Genomic DNA, 21970 nt, shown 5'->3' with positions numbered 1-21970 from the left:
GCCCAGGAGGAGTCCATTGTCGATCTGACGTGGGCTTCCCCTGCGGCCTTGCGCATCGTGGGGGGCTGGAGGGTGGCGGTTGGGCTCGAGACCCTGTCTGACCACAGGTACATCGAGTTCAGCCTTGCCTCCCACCGGACGCCCACAAAGGGGGGAGTTAGGGAAGGACGCAGGTGGTCTCTCGGGAAACTGGACGAGGACCTTTTGATGGCCTCGGTGCGCGCTTCGATGTGGGCACTCGGGGATGATCGGGGCGAATGGGAGAACCTGGAGGTGGAGGGAATTGCGTCAAGGCTTCGCGGGGAGGCATGCGATGCCTCGATGCCGCGTGCAGGAAAGGGGTGCGCGAGGAGGGCGGCGTACTGGTGGACCGAGGAGATCGCGGGACTCCGCGGAGCCTCGGTCCGTGCCAGACGCTGGCTCCAAAGGTTCCAGAGAAGGAGAATACGCGATGAGGCGCGCATCGAGCGTGCGCTGAGGGAGTACAGGGAAGCCCGGTGCTCCCTCAGCGCCGCCATTGGAAGGTCCAAGGCTAGTGCGTGGGAGGAGCTGCTTTCCTCCCTGGATAGGGATCCGTGGGGGCGACCCTACAAACTGGTTTTGGGGAAGTTGAGGCCGTAAGCGCCTCCCATCGCGGAGACGCTGGCCCCCGGCTTCCTCCGGGAGGTGGTTGATGGCCTCTTCCGGGGGGGGGGGTCCAGGGGAGTCCCATTCCCACTTTTGGGGGACGCTGTGTGGAGGGACGAATGGGAGGTCACCGCGACGGAAATGATCGGCGCCGTTCGGAAGATGAAGCCTAATAAGGCTCCCGGTCCGAACGGCGTCAACGGTAGAATATGGACCCTGGTAATGGGGGAGATGGGTGGGGCTCTGAGATACCTCTTCACGAGGTGCCTCAGAGAAGGTGTGTTCCCTTCCTCGTGGAAGGAGGCGAGGCTTGTCCTGCTGCGTAAGGGGGAAGAGATCCAGATGAGCCATCGGCTTACCGACCTCTCTGTCTGCTAGATGAGGTTGGTAAGCTGATGGAGCGCGTTATCGTCGAGCGGCTCAACGAGCACTTAACGGGCAGCGGGGGGCTGAATGCCCAACAATATGGGTTCCGGGCAGGCCGGTCGACCATATATGCCGTTGTCGACCTGCGGACCTGCTCAGAACGGATTATCCATGGGGGGGGTGTGGCGTTGGCTGTATCCTTGGATATAGTCAACGCCTTTAACACCCTCCCGTGAGAGAGCGTGGGGACTGGCCTCCGGTCACACGGGGTCCCGGACTATCTCTTGAGGATTATCTGGGACTATTTTAGGGGCCGGGGGCTGGTATATCGTAACGCGGATGGGGTGGTTGTCCGGAGAGCGGTGAGGTGCGGGGTTCCACAGGGGTCCGTCTTGGGCTCACTTCTGTGGAACCTCGCATATGACGTAATCTTAGGGAGAGTCCTCCCCCCTGGCTGCCACGTCATCTGCTATGCAGATGACACTATGGTGGTAGCCGGAGGGAGGACTTGGGAGGAAGCTATCGCGGTGGGGAACATTGCAGTCGCTGGCGTGGTAAGAAGGATCCGAGGGCTGGGTCTGGGGGTTGCCCTACGGAAAACGGAAGCAGTATTTTTTCATGATGGAGCGCGGGGGCCTCCCCTAGACCTAGTCCTGTTAGTTGATGGCCAGGAGGTCCGGACGGGGACTTTCGGTCGGTACCTGCATCGCATCGGGAGGGACGCATCCCCTAGGTGTCACCATTGCGGAAGTGACCAGGACTCGGCACAGCACACCCTGGAGGCCTGTGTGGCCTGGGATGTGCTGCGACGGGGAGACCAGATGAAGTATCTGGGTCTCCGTCTGGATAGTAGGTGGACCTTCGAGGAGCACTTCGCCCAGCTGGCCCCTAGGATAGGGGGGGAGGTAGCGGGCTCACTGGCGAGGCTGCTGCCCAACCTCGGGGGGCCGGACGGCTGTGTCCGCAGACTATATGTGGGCACGGTCGGTTCGATCGCTCTCTACGGAGCCCCGATCTGGGCGGGGATCTCCTCGAGATCCAAAAAAATTAGGAACCTGTTGAGGAGGGCCCATAAACCCATAGTGTTAAGGGCGGCCAGAGCGTATAGGACAGTGTCCTATGCGGCGATTTTGGCGGGTACCCCTCCCCTGGAGCTCCTGGCCCGTGGACAGGAAGCCACGTACTGGGAGGTCCGGGGGCTCCGGGAGAGGGGGCAAGTAGTAGTGAGCGAGCGGACCAAAGAGGCCATTAGACGACGCGTTGCAGAAATGGTCCTCGTGGATTGGCGGAGACTGTTGTCTGGGCCGGCCCACGAGGACCAGAGAGTGGTTCAGGCAATTTTGCCTGATTTGGATAGATGGGTGGCAAGGAGCTGGGGACAGCTAACCTTCCGGGTGGTGCAGGTGCTGACCGGACACGGATGTTTCGGTCGGTACCTGCACCGCATCGGGAGGGAGGCATCCCCTAGGTGTCACCATTGCGGAAGTGACCAGGACTCGGCACAGCACACCCTGGAGGCCTGTGTGGCCTGGGATGTGCTGCGACGGGAAATGGTCAAGGTTGTAGGTGGAGATTTATCCCCGAGGGCCGTGGTCGAGGCGATGCTGCGCAAGGAGGAGGCCTGGAGCGCACTCACGAGCTTCTGTGAAGCCGTAATGCAGGAAAAGGAGGAGAGAGAGAGAAAGAAGAGGTGAGAGGAGGAGGATGCCTCCCCTCATCCACCGGGAGCGGTGAGAGGGAGGGTGGTATTACGAGGGAGGAGGAGGCTGATGCGACCACGACGACCCGAGCCTCCCCAGTGGGATCCTCCCTAGATTAGTGTTTTCTCTGTTTGTTGTTTTGTGTAAGTTTTTGTACTATGTTGTTTGTCCTGTTTTCTGCTGGAGGAGGGGGGGAACTCCCAGCTATATTATCTGGTTTTCCCCTTATTTCCTCCTTAGATAGGAGAAGGAGCCCGAGACGCTGGATGTGATCTGGGGGAGGGTAGGACTGGACATCCTTCTCTCCCATGGCGGATGGGGGAGGGGACGGAGCGAGGATTCGGGGGATGAGAGGGTCCAGCTGTAGCCGATGCCCTCATGTGTTCCCCACCCGCTTCGTTCCTCTCCCCATGTGTGGAGGAGTAATCCTCCTGTGGAGGATCGGGGCCCGGGAGGGGACGGGGACTCTTCCCCCCCTATTGGGCCCGTGAAGAAGCTGGGAGACGAGGGTGTCCCGTCTTCTGGCTAGCTCGAAGAAATGGTTAGGTCTTCAACCAACCATCCACGGTGGGGGGGCTGCAGAAGAATACTTAGGTGTTACCCGTGGTCCCACCGTAAACCGTTTGGAGGACACCCGCAGGGGTTTTAGCCGGTAAGAGTCCGGCATAACCCCTCCTCCTTCCCCGAGGAGGAGGGGTATCCCTGAGGATTTCCCCTGCGCATCAAAAAAAATAGACAGACAGACAGAAAGAGAATGTATGTGTTCGCATGTGTGTCTGTATGTGTATAGCGACCAGCTGATCGCAGCAGGCGCCCCGCGTAAGCACCCGCGTCTGACGGTGAATCGCGCCACCCTTGCCTGCTTCTTGTATTCGACCTGTCATACGTTAACTACTTCTTTTAATAATTCAAAAACTACGCTTCAAATCAAATTTTGGTAAAGGAAAAACTGTCTTAGAATGGTGTCAGGAATACGTCATTTTACAGACAGAAGGATTTCGGGATCGCCCTGTATATACACACATACAAATAATTAAGAGATCGCTATGTCAGACTGCTGGCTGAAGAAAGTAAATCCAAGCGCAGTGGCAGTGCTGCAAATAGTAAAATTAATTGGAAGTATTTCACGCAGCTGAATTTCCTTCGTCCTAGCGTAGAATACAGACCGTAAGTTCCTTAATTAGCACATATATAATACTAAACAAAGGTACAACTTCAAATTTGCAAATTTTCTGTCTGTCTCTGTACTGTCCGTCTGTCTGTCCCGTCTGTTTTTTCAGATGATTGTTAACTTTTAAGTAATTTTCAAAGGAACATTTCTATGTTTTTACATAATATTCACACAATTTGAATAACTGGCTGCAATCCACTTGATGCTATAAATGCTTTGAAGTATTTTTTTTCTTTCTTTATTAAGAAAAGAGAAGAAGAACGCTTCGCAGCATTTGCAGCATCAAGTGGATTGCAGCCTTTAAGAACTTTACTTGAGAAGGAAGTAAAATGAAAACAATGTACGTACACACTAAATATATTTTCTAATTATAGAACGACAAGCAGTCTCTCCAAAAGCACATTGAGCTCTATAGATATAAAAGCAGCTCTATAGATATAGATATGGAAACGTCCGGGGCAAGCTCTTCTTCATCTGTATCGAAGAAAAAAACAAAAATGTTCAACCTACAGGATCTTTGACAGATGATTTTGAATCATTTTGTAAAAAACATTTAGAACCTACCGTGCCCGATCATATTGGATCTTTTATATTCTACCTAGAGTCGAAAATGAGAGTACTCTCAAACCAAGTAAAAAAATTAATACGAAAAATAATTGAATCCTTAATGCAGATACAGGATGAGTTAGCATAAGGAAAAAAGAAAACAACAGTTTCTTGACCAACTACTTTTAAACTATGTTAAAAATTAAATCAAAAACATTTAGGTTTAATATTTAAGTATTTATTATTATATTATTTGACTGTGTACCGTGAGATTTTATATTTATTTTTTTCTGTATATTTAAATTTATAGACCTTGAGTTACAAAAACTATACATTATTTCAAATAATCCTTAAAAAATTTAAAAACACTTAAATTTTTGTTTTGTAATATTTTCATTTTATACATTTGTCTAAGTACTGTGATATATTTATTTATTTTTTTTTATACAATAACGTAGTCTAATGTGATATTAATTTAAGAGATCGCAGGCTGTGCGTAAAGCAATTTTTGAAAGTTTGCCTAAGAGTATTGCATATACAGGGTGATCCAGAACAAACGTTTGTCTTTAAAAAAATAAATTGTCGAGTTTATTCTAAGACGATTTTCCCTTTACCAAAATTGTCTACGAGGCTTAGTTTTTAAATTATTAAATAAAATAGTTTGCGAATTACGGAACGAGTACAAGAGGTAGACAGGGATGGCGCAACTCACCGTCCGATACAGGCGATCATGTGGGGTGCTCGACGCGATCAGCTGATTGCTGCACACGATGAGTGTAACAATCAGTGTGTGTGTGTGTGTGTGTGTGTGTGTGTGTGTGTGTGTGTGTGTGGTGTATTTATGCACGCGTATCCACACATGCACCGTACTCTCTCTCTTTCTCTCTCTCTCCCTCTTTCTCTCTCACTCTCTCACTCACTCACTCACTCACTCACTTATTCTTACCTTAATAATGAGATTCTTCATACTGCTGATAAATAGCAGTGCCCAGTGTGTTGCACGATAATAATCGTCGTCGACAAGACGTCGTTTCTTCAACACGCAGTCTGACACATCGTCAAATAAACGAAGTTTTTTCTTTCATCACTTTTGACATTTTTACAAATTTACTCGCGCACTTAATCACTCACGATTGATAAAAGGAGGAATTTATCAACGGTTACGGTACGAATCTAATAAACAGTTAACGCATTTAATTATTAATTACACACTCGATTAAAGAAACGCGTTAACAGAACGCGATACTCGATCCAAAGCGCGCGACGCGACGACCGACGACAAGCAGGTCAGATTAGTACTAGCGCCTCTAGCGCTGCCAAACATAAACGTGTAGCATTACGCGCTAGTACTAACCTGACCTGCTTGTCGTCGGTCGTTGCGTCGCGCGCTTTGCATCGAGTATCGCGTTCTGTTAACGCGTTTCTTTAATCGAGTGTGTAATTAATAATTAAATGCGTTAACCGTTTATTAAATTCGTACCGTAACCGTTGGTAAATTCCTCTTTTTATCAATCGTGAGTGATTAAGTGCGCGAGTAAATTTGTAAAAGTGTCGAAAGTGATGAAAGAAAAAGCTTTGCTTATTTGACGATGTGTCAAACTGCGTGTTGAAGAAACGACGTCTCGTCGACGACGATTATTATCGTGCAACACACTGGGCTCTGCTATTTATCAGCAGTATGAAGAATCTCATTATTAAGGTAAGAATAAGTGAGTGAGTGAGTGAGTGAGTAAGAGAGTGAGAGAGAAAGAGGGAGAGAGAGAGAGAGAAAGAGAGAGTACGGTGCATGTGTGGATACGCGTGCATAAATACACCACACACACACACACACACACACACACACACACACTGATTGTTACACTCATCGTGTGCAGCAATCAGCTGATCGCGTCGAACGCCCCACATGATCGCCTGTATCGGACGGTGAGTTGCGCCGTCCCTGTCTACCTCTTGTACTCGTTCCGTAATTCGCAAACTATTTTATTTAATAATTTAAAAACTAAGCCTCGTAGACAATTTTGGTAAAGGGAAAATCATCTTAGAATAGACTCGACAATTTATTTTTTTAAAGACAAACGTTTGTTCTGGATCACCCTGTATAATGTTAAATATTTTCTACATTCTATTCTCAGTTATGTAGTATGTTATATATGTAATTGTTAAGCCCCTTATACAATGCTAAGCGATAACGATAGAATAATATCTATTCTTTGTTCCTATTGATAGAATAGAAAATATTCATCAATAGGAACAGAGAATAGATAAATGCTATTCTATTGCTATCGCTATCACTGTGCAAGGGGCTTTCCTTACCATTAATTTTGTAATTTTCTGCGTTTACTGTATCAGAATACAATACTCATGTAACCAACCTCAGACTAAAACTACTATAAGTACATAGGAAGGATGTGTAAATAATTAATTAAAATACTGTTATAGCATTGATACATTTGTTTTAATAAATATGTTTTGAGATTACATATTTAATATTCGTTTTATTTTTGTTATATTTCCCATTGCCATGGTACAGCTGCTTCGGTCATAAAATAGTCAGCAAATTTATCTCGGATCTCAGCTGCTTCTTTCGAACACTTGTTTGGACCAGCATCTCGATTTTCAATTGCATCTATTTCTTGTACATTTTCTTGTCACGCACCATTTGCCACGATACCATTGGTATTCACACGATCTGCAAAGCTGTCATCACAATAGTTACCTCTCTTTATCATAAAATTGTGAAGGCAAATGGTAGCTTGTACAATTGCTTCGGTCGTAGCCAGCGATGTGTTCATAGGCTTCTGATAAATTCTCCATCGAGATGCCATAATGCCAAAGGCATTCTCCACAACTCTTCGTGCTCTGGACAATCTATAGTTGAATATTCGCCTTTCTAGGGTCATATTCCGTCCTGGGTATGGTCTCATAGTATACGAGTTCAATTGAAAAACTTCATCTGCGATTATTACGAATGGAAGTGGTTGAGTATATGGATCAATAATAGATGGAGGAGGCAAATCCATTAGCTTTTTATTGAATCGATGACCAATCTCAGAATTTTTTAAAATGCCTCCGTCGCTATGGCGGTCTTGAGCTCCTATATCTACCATTAAAAACTTATAATCTGCCGATACCAAGGCCATTAGTACAATACTATGTTGTCCTTTGTTATAAAATGATGAATTATAAAATGATGATCCAGAATGCGGTCGAGCCTATGAGAGAATAAAAATACAAAGCATTTAAAAAAAAATATCTGTAAACACTAACGCGTATATATGTTATTGAATCCCAACATTAATAGTCTTATTGTTTATGACAAAATTAACTTACTGTGATGACAACATGCTTTCCGTCTAATGCACCAACACAATGTGGAAAGTTTCAACGTAGTATAAATTCGTTATGAACGTGTAGCTAATTTTCTTGAGAAAGACTGAAGAATTCATGTTACATGTTATGCCATATTGTTGTGCACGTCTCTCGAATTATTTTGGATACAGTAGCTGTCCCAATTCTGAAGGCCAAAGCCAGTGATTTCAGAGAATCTCCAGTAGCCAAGTATCTGAAAGATTCCAGGGAAATTCTTTATTTTAATATATTTTATTAACTTGAAAATCTTTTTACGATAATAAGTATTAAGTATTTCATAACTTATCGAATTGTTAACGATAATAGAGCTTCTGCACGTATTGGTTCTCGAAAATTTGTAGTTTGTCGCATGAACTGTGATCCAACCAAAGAAAGAGTCTCTTCAAAAGTGTGTGGTGTCATTCTCATAAAATTGAAGTAGGTTTCATGATCATATAAGCGAAGCTCCTGTATCAAATGTTCCCAGTTCCCGTGAGTTCGTCTAGTTTCAAGTATAGGACGCACCCAGAATCTATGAAACCTTTGCTGTTCCTTATCGACAAGTTTGATTCGGCTATGGAGTAGCATCATGCCAATAATTTTTTTTCGCCAACGTTGTCGGTAGGCCTTCATAATTCTACAATCCTTCTTATCTATACACGCATTACCTCATGCATTACCTTGATTTGTCACGATGCGTTCAGTGTGAATAAGAACGGCTGTTTCAAAACTTTCGTCACGTCATTTCGTGACGCGCCGGCTGACGCGACGTGAGACGCGCTCAATGGAAACTCGGCTTCACGGTATACAGTTTTCGCCTGCGCGCGTCATCCCCTCCACTACGATTGCGTGTTGCTCGCGTGAGCATTCTAGCACCACTGTACGTGTGTAAAAAGCATTAAGAGAGAGCAAAGTGTAAGAAAAAATGTAAATTGTAATATGTTTTTACTTATGTGTAATACATATTATATTATATATCTTATCAGATGTCTTAGCTGAAATATGTCAAATATATATCTTACTACACATTCTAACGTTTTTGTTTTATAAAATTATTTATCTCCTTTCTCTAATTTCTATTAAATTCTATTCCCAAAATTATTTATTTTGTATGAAATCTCTATATGTATATACATTCTTATATAATATATATACATATATATATATGTATGTCAAAGGGCAGTTTTCGGATCGCATTCTAAATACATCATTTTTGTGACTATCAATGTACCAAATACTGTTTGGAATATTCTTCCGTCAACAGAAATCAGTACTTTTATAAATATATTGAAATATGTACGGATTGGCAGTTATCAGGACACTTTTATTTTCAATAAAAACAAGTATTTTTTTATTTAACAATTGCTTTCTATATATTTGATACTTACTAACATTTTTTTATCAATTGTGTATTGTTAGAAGAGAAAACCGATTAATTACACACAACTTTTTCGCAAGTCCTCAAATCTGCCATAAAACAAAATAAATATTTAGACAAAAGGCAGTTTTCAGACCCATTATAAATTTTAATAAAACAAGCAAATAGTTTATTTTATTAAGCTTTTCTTTAATATACATGAAATATTATATCAACAGTAAGTGTAATAAATTATTAAAACGCAATATTGAGTAGAAGCAGAGCAACAATTTTGTATAAAAATTCAGGTTCTGAAATCTACCATTAAACATAAATTAAATTATATCCTGAGGCAGTTTTCAGGTCTATATAAAACAGCGGAATGGCAGTTTTCAGATCTTTCTATTTTCAACAAAATTAAGAGCAGAATTGTAAAATTTCTTTAAATGACCCTACTAACAGTGATTTACTCATATTAAAAAAGATAATTTCCGTAATTTTCTAAAATAATATGCAACTGTAATGAATATTCCTTTTTCATTTAGAACGGCTTTTTGTCGCAAATAAAGACCTGAAAACTGCCATTCCGCTGTCTTATATAGACCTGAAAACTGCCATTTGTACATGAATTGTAATATTTTCGATCTTTTCATTCAATTACCTCATAAATTCTTAATATATGCTTTCTTTCGTGTTTTATTACCTTGTGTTAAATTATCGGTTTTACATGTTACGCGACTTTAAGTATAAATAGCATTATTTATGATGATGCGGTAAAAAACCGTTGAAAAAGAAAAATTCATTATACTTGCATATTGTTTTAGAAAATTCCCCGAATTATATTTTTTGATATGTGTAAATCACTGTTAATGGGATCATTTAAAGAAATTTTGCAATTCCGACCTTAATTTTGCCGAAAATAGAAAGATCTGAAAACTGCCGTTCCGGGATTTTATATAGACCTGAAATCTGCCATTCCGTTGTTTTATATAGTCCTGAAATCTGCCATTCCGTTGTTTTATATAGACCTGAAAACTGCCATTCCGCTGTTTTATATAGACCTGAAAACTGCCATTCCGTTGTTTTATATAGATCTGAAAACTGCCATTTGTATAGGAATTGTAATATTTTCGAACGCCTTCATTCAATTACCTCATAAATTTTTAATATATGCTTTCTTTTGTGTTTTATTACATTATGTCACATTATCGGTTTTACATGTTTCGCGACTTTACGTATAAATAGCATTATGTGTGGTGATATGCGGTAAGAAACCGTTGAAAAAGAAAAATTCATTATACTTGCATATTGTTTTAGAAAATTCCCGTAATTATATTTTTTGATATCTATAAATCACTGTTAATGGGATCATTTAAAGAAATTTTACAATTCCGACCTTAATTTTGCCGAAAATAGAAAGATCTAAAGACTGCCGTTTCGGGATTTTATATAGACCTGAAAACTGCCATTCCGTTGTTTTATACAGACCTGGAAACTGCCATTTTGTTGTTTATATAGATCTGAAAACTACGATTTCTACACGAATTGTAATATTTTCGAACGTCTTCATTCAATTACCTCATAAATTCTTAATATATGCTATCTTTTGTGTTTTATTACCTCATGTCACATTATCGGTTTTACATGCTTCGTGACTTTACGTATAAATAGCATTATGTGTGATGATATGCGGTAAAAAACCGTTGAAAAAGAAAAATTCATTATATTTGCATATTGTTTTAGAAAATTCGCGTAACTATATTTTTTGATATGTGTAAATCACTGTTAATGGGATCATTTAAAGAAATTTTGTAATTTCGACCTTAATTTTGCCGAAAATAGAAAGATCTGAAAACTGCCGTTCCGGGGTTTTATATAGACCTGAAAACTGCCATTCCGTTGTTTTATATAGACCTGGAAACTGCGATTCCGCTGTTTTATATAGATAGACCTGAAAACTGCCATTCCGCTGTTTTATATAGACCTGAAAACTGCCATTCCGTTGTTTTATATAGATCGGAAAACTGCCATTTGTACATGAATTGTAATATTTTCGAACGTCTTCATTCAATTACCTCATAAATTCTTAATATATGCTTTCTTTTGTGTTTTATTACCTTATGTCACATTATCGGTTTTACATGTTTCGCGACTTTAAGTATGAATAGCATTATTTGTGATGATATGCGGTAAAAAACCGTTGAAAAAGTAAAATTCATTATGTTTGCATATTGTTTTAGAAGATTACCCTAATTATATTTTTTGATATGTGTAAATCGCTGTTAATGGAATCATTTAAAGATATTTTGCAATTCCGACCTTAATTTTGCCGAAAATAGAAAGATCTGAAAACGGCCGTTCTGGGGTTTTATATAGACCTGAAAACTGCAGTTTCGTTGTTTTATATAGACCTGGAAACTGCCATTCCGTTGTTTTATATAGATCTGAAAACTGCCATTCCGTTGTTTTATATAGATCTGAAAACTGCCATTTGTACACGAATTAGAATATTATCGAACGTCTTCATTCAATTACCTCATAAGTTCCTAATATATGCTTTTTTCGTGTTTTATCGTCTGCTTATGTCGTACTTTAGGTGTTACGTATGAAGGGGGAGGGGGAGATGGAGATAATATCAGTTGCGAAGTTTTCAAAAAGCTGAAATTTCTAAATATTGATATTGATCCCAACTTAGAACATTCTTAATTAGTTTTTCCGAAAAAATGTAAACTAGATTGGAATTTTTCCTTAGCTTATTTATTTATATATTTGCAAATATATCCAACGGTAGTTATAAGGACTTCACAAATTTTATATATTAGGAGAGTATATATTTACTTTATATAAAGTTTTTCAAGTAGTTAATATTGTAATTAAACTATCTGTAAATATACATAACTTATATAAAGCTCATCTTTTTAATAATAACAGTTCTACACTTTTAATATAAAAATTTTCTACTATTGGTAGTATTGAGGACTTTATATAAAGAAATGATAGAACGGTAGTTTTCAGGACAGTCCCTAAAACTGCCGATAGACATATATAACTTTCAGGATCGACCTGAAAGACACCACGAGTCTTCAAAACTGCCGATTCATCTGAGAAATTGTCCCGAAAACTGCCCTTTGACATACATACATATATATATATATATATATATATATATATATATATACAGGGTGTCCCATTTTAAAAGTTCCACTAGATTATCTCTTTAGAAAAGCATTTAAGAAAAATATGTTTCAAACAAAAGTTGTTTGGTTCGAAGGGGGACATGGTGGGAGATGGTGCCATTGGTTTGACCTTGAAGTCATTTGAAGGTCACATGGAGGTCACCTTGAATTTCTTAAATGCAACACCCTATATATTTTTGCATACTCTTGTAGCTTATCTCGAGAGCTTTCCAAAACACTATAATTAAGTATTTTTTCATTAAGTACTTTTCGAGTTATGAGGCTTGAAATCATTTCTTAATTTTACATAAACCATAAAATATCTAGTAAAATATTCATTTTTCGATTATCTTACCTTAATACTTTTGTGCACAGAACAATGAGAGGAATCAATTAGTGTAAATAAAAACATAGTTGTTTCGAAGAAAAAATATGTAATGTGCAATTAACAATTACAATTTTTTCTTAAAAATAACTGTGTTTTCTTTACACCAATTGATTCCTCTCATTATTTTGTACATAAAAGTATTAAGGTAAGATAATCGAAAAATGAATATTTTACAAGATATTTTACAGTTTATGTAAAATTATGAAATGATTTCAAGCCTCATAACTCGAAAAGTACTTAATGAAAACTAACTTAATTATAGTGTTTTGGAAAGCTCTCGAGATGAGCTACAAGAATATGCAAGAGCATATAGGGTGTCCCACTTAAAAAGTTGTAGGTGACCTTCAGGTGACTCTTTAAGGTCAAACTAATGGCATCATCTTATGTCCCCCTCGAAACCATACAACTTTTGTTTAAAACATTTTCATTGAAACCGCCATGGTTTCGAGATATTCGAGTGTGAAGGTTAAAATGGGACTCTGTATATATATATATATATATATATATATATATATATATATATATACAGGGTGTCCCTGAGCACTACCTCACGCACTTGTCAGGAGGTAGAGCGCAGTAAATTAAATAAAGAAGTCCTATTACATGTAACGATTTTTGCAATAATAATAGAAATATTAATTATTGAAATCGGACGAATGAGAGAAGCCCTCGACCGCTCGAGTTATAGCACGGCCCACCGTGTCAGACATTGCCTGCCGGCGCGCGGCGAGGGGAGGGACAGCGCGTTGCTACCCGTGGTTACCGCCATCGCCATTTGCACGTTTCGCAGCGCGCCTGCAAAAATCGTTACATGGAATAGGATTTCTTTATTTAATTTACTGCGCTCTACCTCCTCACGAGTGTGTGAGGTAGTGCTCAGGGACACCCTGTGTATATATATATATACACAGGGTGTCCCTGAGCACTACCTCATATATATATATATATATATATATATATATATATATATATATAAGGCATTCTTTCTGAACGGAAGACCCCCTGCTGTCCAAAATTGGTTTCACTTAAAAGAGGTCTATAACAGCTCAAATTAAAGGTCTTGAGCTCTACTTTCAAAATATGAGTGGCAAAATTGATTTTACACTATGGCGGCTCCAATATGGCGGCCGAAACCACGTGACTTAGATTTTTTTGCGAAAATGTGACTATAAAATCGCTTGAATAGGTCCGATTGAGGTCTATAAGGGCTCAAATGAAAGATCTTGTACTCTACTTTCTATACGTATGTGGCGAAGTTGACTTCACGCTATGGAAGATTCAATATGGTGGCCGAAACCATTTTTTGTTTATTGTTTTCAAAAATATGGCAATAATACTTCCAGATTACATTAAATTGGATTCTTTAGCACAAAAGTTTTCTTCAATGTGGCAACCTTCTATCGATTTTGTTTTATCAAATAGCTGCAATGCGGTCATTGATTGGTTGAATGGGTTCTTAAGACGATCTTAAATATAAGAACGGACTATGAATATCGGCCTATGAATACCGGCCATAGTCTTAAAATTATAAGGCAGCCATTCTGCTCAGGCCCTTTTTTTAGTTATGTCTTAAATTGCGCGCAATCAGTAGTTTCGGTGAAAATAGTGTACATCGTTTTTCATATATTTAACATTTATAATTATGTTTTCTTTACTTAAAATTAAATATACTAAAAAGTTAATTGTTGTCGAATCTAATAAGATAAGTCGTAAAAAGAAAAAAGAATATTCGATAAAACTAGAGAATGGAAAACGATGCATTGGAATATTCCTTTGTAAGTCAGGTAAGTAGAATATTATTTACTCTTTGGACATTTAGAAAGTTACAAAGAATATGACAAAATATATACGAAGAAAGAAACAAGTATACTTAATTAATTAATTATTTTCAGATGAAAGACATACTCTTTTAGAAATAAAAAAAAGTATAGATACTAATTCACCAAAGATTATAATTGAAAACATTGACAAATCAAATATACAGCATGCAAATAGTAAAACTATACAAAGTAACTCTGATATTAATATTAAAAAATCGTTACATGATTAGTTAGGTATGTGATGCAATAAATATTTACCAAATATGTTGTCATCGAAAGATCATACTTTTTATATAGTTTACTATCTGAACTCAATTTAAATTAATTCAATCTTATTTTTTTCAGATAAAGAAAATGATGAAAACATAAATCCTCAATCGACAATTGCATTAAAGCGCAATGTTAAAATATTCAGTTCTGAGTGTTCAAATAGTGAAACTGAATATAAGAACACTAAAAAATTCGATTTAAATGTAGATAGTTCAGTTATTCAAGATAATACTATTAATCAAAAATCAATATATGATAATCAATTTGGTATGTATAATAGGCATTTATATATATCATATAAAATATATATTTTTACAATCGATACATGATCAGTAAGATATGTGATGCAATAAATATTTATTAAATATGTTATCATCGAAAGATTATACTTTCTATATATTTTACAATCTGAACTCAATTTAAATTAATTCAATCTTATTTTTTTCAGCTAAAGAAAATGATGAAAACATAAATCCTCAATCGACAACAATTGCATTAAAGCGCAATGCTAAAATATTCAGTTCTCAGTGTTCAAATAGTGAAACTGAATACAAGAACACTACAAAATTTGATTTTTTAATTATAGATAGTTCAGTAATTCAAGATAATACTATTAATCAAAAATCAATATATGATAATCAATTTGGTATGTATAATAGGCATTTATATATATCATATAGAATATATATTTTTACAATCGATACATGATCAGTAAGATATGTGATGCAATAAATATTTACTAAATATGTTATCATCGAAAGATTATACTTTCTATATATTTTACAATCTGAACTCAATTTAAATTAATTCAATCTTATTTTTTTCAGATAAAGAAAATGATGGAAACATAAATCCTCAATCGACAACAATTGCATTAAAGCGCAATGCTAAAATATTCAGTTCTCAGCGTTCAAATAGTGAAACTGAATACAAAAACACTACAAAATTTGATTTTTTAAATATAGATAGTTCAGTAATTCAAGATAATAATACTACTAATGAAAAATCAATATATAATAATCAATTTGGTATATATAATAGGTAATTATTAATTTGGTATATATAACATTTATTACATTTGGTATATATAATAGGTAATAATTAATTTGGTATATATAACATTTGGTATATATAATAGGTAATAATTAATTTGGTATATATAACATTTATATATATCATATAAAATATATATTTTTACATGTTTTAAAAATATTAAATAAATTTTTTAAATACAGTTTAGTAATACAAGATAATATTACTTATAAGAAATCAATATACAATAATCAATTTGATACGTATCACTATACATTGAATATTGACTGAATAAAGATAAATATTAACAATAAAAATAAATCAAGATTTTTATTATCACACAAAATATGGCATTACAAAACTAGCTAAATCATCAGAAAGTTCTATGTATAAAATTATGCTTAAAATAAGACAGTATACATATATAATTTTCTTATTTTAAGCAAAATTTTAAAATACATAGAACTTTCTGATGATTTAGCTAGTTTTATAGTGCCATATTTTGTGTGATACTACAAATCTTAATTTATATTTATTGTTGTTATTCATTAATATTTATTTTCATTTAATCAATATTCAATGTATAGCGATACATTGATTATCGTATACTGATTTTTTATAAGTGATCTTATTTTATATTATTAAATTATTTAAATAATTTATTTAATATTTTTGAAACATGTAAATGCTAAAAATATATTTGTGTGTACTTTATATGATGTATATAAACAATAGCTATACCATATGAAATAGAACTTAGATATACTATTCATAAAACATTTATATACATTTTAGAAGTATATATTTTTAACATTTACATACTTTAAAAGTATTAAATAATTTTTTCAAATATAAATAGTTCAGTAATACAAGATAATATCACTAATTATAAAAAATCAATATGCGAAAATCAATTTTATGTGTATCGCTATACATTGAGTATTGACTAAAAATGTATATTAATAAATATAGTAATATAAATATATAAATCAAGATTTTTATTATCACACAAAATATAGTATTACGTATAGTAAAACTAACTAAATTATCAAATATTTCTATGTATTTTAAAATTATGCTTAAACTGAAAGAGATGTATATGTTATATGTATGTCATACGAAATAGAAGTCAGATATACTATATTTATAAAGCATTTATATGCATTATACAAAATGTTTTTTTTTACATTCACATGCTTTAAAAATATTAACCTTTTTAATCTTTATAGATCTTTCAATAAAATGATACATTCAAAATTTTTTAATTATTATTTTCAGATAATGAGCAGTTTAATATAATAAATGATGACTTTGTTTCAAATACAGAAATGATAAATGAATTCCATAATCAATATGAAGATCCAAATATAGTAAACTCATTTAGATTTGAATGTACAATCTGATTTTCACTACAATGATGAATTACAGACTAATATTGTAACTAATAATGAAAATTTGGGAAGATAAAACTTATGGATTAGATAAAACTAAATTTTCTAGAAATTATCCTCGAATTGTAGAAAACAAATAATGCAAAATAAATATGACTATTTTATCAAAGAGAATGAATTTAACAGATTCATTCAATATATCCAATTTAGATAACTCTTTAGAACTTTCTGATATTCTAAATAACAATGATGAATTATATTACAACCCACAAATTGCAAATGTCTCGCAACATACAGGTATGAATATATACAATAAATATATATGACATTTTATTTATACATTTCAAAGTAATTAATTATGTTCGGCATTCATTTTGCTAGCAAAAGTATAATTATTTTATATTTGCAAAAATGAATTATAAAAGTTAATAATATTAAACTTACATATCTTAATAAGCTTACGTGTAAAATAATTTTTAGAATTTTTACAAATATGCTATTCTCATATCATCAAATTGTAAATATTATTTTTAATCTTTTAATTCATATTGTATTATTTTTCTAAGATTAATATTCATTAATTATTAATTTATTAATTTGTTAATAAATAAGATTTATCAATTATTGAACTATTATCTTTTACTTATTGTTAGCATTTTTATAATTTGATAAAATAAAAAAAAAACAATATTTTATAATATCTATATTTTTAAATAGTATATTTGAAAATAAATATTTATTATTTCAGATATTGAAAAATTTTAATTAATAACGATGAAGATCCGGATTATGAACCATCTATTTCTAGTCAGAGTTCAAATAATAGCTCTAGTGATATTAAAAACGAAAAAAATTGTGAAATTGATGATTTAAAAATAAATAAATCTGATGGAATAAGATCAAGGGATTGTTCAGAAAATAAAAACAGTTTGTTAATAGAAAAAGAAATAAGAACATGCAAAGATGATGAACTATTTGTAGAATTGTCTCGAGGGCCAAAAGGAGATAAAAAATCTAATTTTTGCGTTTACTGCAATACTATGCAAACTAAAATTGCTCGGCCTCTAGAGTTGAAACACCGAAATGAAGAAGAAGTAAAAAAATTCCTATCACTTCCAAAGAAATCTAGAGAGCGAAGAGAAGCAATAAATCAAATAAGAAAAAAAGGTAACTTCAAATTTAATACACAAGCAGATCTAAATAGTGGTTTTATGATTGTTGTAAAAAGATCTACTAAGAAGGAGAAACAATGTGGTTCTCATTTTTTACGATGTTCCAATTGTGGAGGACATTATTCTATAAGTAATCTCAGGCATCATTACCGTATTTGTGCTAAGAAGAAAGATACAATTCGAAATATATTAAAATTAGGACGAAGCGCTGCACAATCTGTTCGTAATCGAGCAAGTCTTAAATTAAGAAAAGATATTCTTCCAATAATGCGAAATGACAACATTTACAACTTAATAAAATACGACTTACTTATTATACTATATGGAAATTATCTCTGTCAAATTCATAGATTGCAGCATTTAGGAGATCACATACGACAACAGTTACGACTTGTTGGACGATATTTAGATTGAAATCAATTGAACCAAAAATAGAAGAATTACAAATGCTATTTGATCCAAAATATTATGATATTGCTATACAAGCAGTAAATGTAGCAGCTAAATATAATGAAGACACAGAATCATATGAAATACCATATAATGCTACAGCTTTAGGGACATGTTTAAAAAAACTATGTAAGATCTTAATCAATGAATGTATTAAACAACATGAATATGAAAAAAAAAGAATTAGCAAAAAATTTTCTGAAAATCTTAGAAGTCGAGTATGGTATTATTGTTAATAAAACAGTTACAGAAACGCGAACTAGAAATAATCGAAAGAAAATAGTAAATCTTCCAAAAACATCAGATATCAAGAAACTAACTAATTATTTGGAAGAGGAAAGAATATCTAACATGAGAAAAATAGAAAATGATTTCACGTTTGGTACTTGGAAATCACTCGCTGAAGTAATATTAATATTAATTCAAATCTTCAATCGGCGTCGTGCAGGAGAAATAGAGAGAGCTTATTATTGATTATAAAAATTTCATGAAAATTACGAAGATGAATTATATAAGAGATTACCAGAGAAAGAAAAAAAATCTGCTTTAAAATACGTTCGTTTCACCATTCGTGGCAAACTAAATCGCAATATTCCAGTCCTCTTAAATGCGAAAATGAAGGAAACTATAGAAGTAATTTTAAAATATCGAGAAATGGCAGGAGTAAGCTCTAAAAATCCATATATATTCGGATTACCGAATACAGATGAAAGACGATTTCGATATTTAGGGCGAGTAAATTAATGCGTGAATTCTCTAATATATGTGGAGTAAAGAACAAAAAAAGCTTACGAGGAACTATTTTACGTAAAGATATGGCTACAAAATGTGCACATTTACCAGATACTGAAATTTCTCTTATTGCTGATTTTATGGGTCACCATAAAGATATACATAAAAATATTTATAGACAACCTGTAGCAGAATCAGATATTTTAAATATGGCAAAAATTTTAGAGAAAACTCAAAATATATCTGCACATAACACTACAAATACTGATACTACTAATACTACAACTAATTCGATAATATCTAACAGTACAATGGATACTAACACTTCAGAAAACAGTATTGACGACATTCAAAATACAGGTATTTTAATAATAGCTTATGCAGTTTTAATGTAATTATGAAATACTTTTATATTATAACTAACAATTGTATTAGTTGTATCCACAGACATATAATAAACTGCTCCCTGTCGTAAGAGGCAGCATTGAAACATATGAAAAACAGAAATATTGCAATTTTGGACATTTGTCCTTGTCTTGAGTAAGAGCAGTAGGGATAAAATCGAATAAAGGGAATATACGTGTATGAACTGAGTATTTCCACCATCAAGGAAAAATGTTGTTCTTACCAGTCCCCACTACGTAATGAAAAAAAAGAAATGCCCAGAATGCTATTTCTGTTCTTCATACGTTTCGGCGCTTTCTCTTATAAGAAGGGATGGCTTATTATGCCTATTGTTGTATTATATAGAATTGTTGATATTTGATATGTTCTATAATTCGTTTCTGTTTTGGTCTAAAAATTGAATTTTTCAAAAATGGAATATACAATTTAATATTATGTTGGCAGAAAATTCTATTAATGCTAATTCTGATTGAAAATTAATTATCTTAAAAATACAGCATTTTTATTTTAATATAGAAATAACAATTCTATATGCTACAATATAATTTCTATCATTTATCATAAATAAAACTTTTATTATAATTTTTTATATAAAATTTATTCTTAATAATTTAATTACAGATGAAACATCAGAAAGTGACACATTGCCAATTATTAAAAAAAATTTGAAGAAGGCTTCGCTAAAACGAAAGAATATAAATAAAAGCCCTATAGAAAACGACAGTAGTTTAGATGATAAATCTGTCAAAAAAAAGAAACGATTCAGTAAGTAATTTTTAATATTGCAGATAAATAAAATAATTTAAAAAATATATAATATTTCTTTTATTAAAATTATTATTTATTTTTCTGGATATGTTTATAGATTTATATATAATTTACTTTTAGCATCTCCTTACGGAAAGACCAGAAGAATACGTTGGACAGAAGAAGAAAAAAAACAGCTTTATTCCTATTTGAAAAGCATATTAATAATTTTACTTTGCCTTCTTTAAAAGAAATAACGTAAACGCGTGATAATATTTTGAAAAATCGTCAGCCAGCAACAATAAAATCTTAGCTACACAATCAAATTCGTGTAAAAAAATAACGCAATAAAAATGTTGAACAATGTAGCGATATCAAAATATAAAAACATATTCAGGTGCAATATGTGATATAAATATGTGATAGAAAACAATATAATTATTTTTATTATAGAAATGTTTATTTTTATTACAGAAATGTTTATTTTTATTGCAAACATGTTTAATTTCGTTTATTATTAAAAAGTTTATTTTATTAACAGATTTTAAAAGAAATTTTAAAAAATATTTGCATTTACTTTAGAAATCACGATTTTAGTTTTTATAATCCACATGTGATAAAATAATATATCTTAATTAATAATTAAATTACAAGACCAAAGAAATAAAATAAAAAGGACAAATTAAAGAAGATTATTAGATAAAGAAGATTAAAGAAGATAAAATAAGATTAATTGCTATATTAGATACATAGAATAATAAGTAAAACAAAACTAAGCAAATATTACTTATGATTGATATATAATATACATATATATTCATATACAGGGTGAGCCATTTTAATTAACGCACGCAATTATTTCGGAAACAAAGCATTTTAGAGAAAAATGTTTCAGACAAAAGTTTTATGGTTTCGAGGGGGCCATAAGATGGTATCATTGGTTTGACACTGAAGAGTCATTTGAAGGTCACGTGAAGGTCACTTCAATTTTTTTAAATGGAACACCCTATATATTTTTACACACTCTTGTAGCTTATCTCGAGAGCTTTCCAAAACACTATAATTAAGTACCTTTTCCTTAAGTACTTTTTGAGTTATGAGGCTTGAAATAATTTCTTAATTTTACATAAACCGTAAAATATCTTGTAAAATATTCATTTTTCGATTATCTTACCTTAATACTTTTACGTACAAAATAATGAGAGGAATCAATTGGTCTAAAGAAAACACATAGTTGTTTTGAAGAAAAAATATGTAATTTGCAATTAACAA

General features: G+C 34.4%; 1 protein-coding gene and 1 pseudogene across 1 annotated transcript; both read left to right on the top strand.

Moving 5' to 3' along the window:
* The first annotated feature begins 789 nt into the window (after positions 1-789).
* Positions 790-1229, top strand: LOC145976594 (uncharacterized). Its single transcript, XM_083107826.1, has 2 exons — positions 790-904; positions 1006-1229. Exons 1-2 carry the CDS (start codon positions 790-792, stop codon positions 1227-1229), a joined length of 339 nt encoding a protein of 112 aa, XP_082963952.1.
* Positions 1230-14321: 13092 nt separating this feature from the next.
* Positions 14322-20911, top strand: LOC145976593 (uncharacterized; annotated as a pseudogene).
* The last annotated feature ends 1059 nt before the right edge of the window (positions 20912-21970 follow it).

The sequence above is a fragment of the Camponotus vicinus genome, unplaced genomic scaffold, assembly GCF_025532165.1.
Source record: "Camponotus vicinus isolate PSW18456_S1 unplaced genomic scaffold, iyCamVici1.0 SCAF_9, whole genome shotgun sequence".
Taxonomy (NCBI): Eukaryota; Metazoa; Arthropoda; class Insecta; order Hymenoptera; family Formicidae; genus Camponotus; species Camponotus vicinus.
Note: the sequence above shows the minus strand (reverse complement) of the source record. Positions and strands in the feature narration are given on the sequence as shown.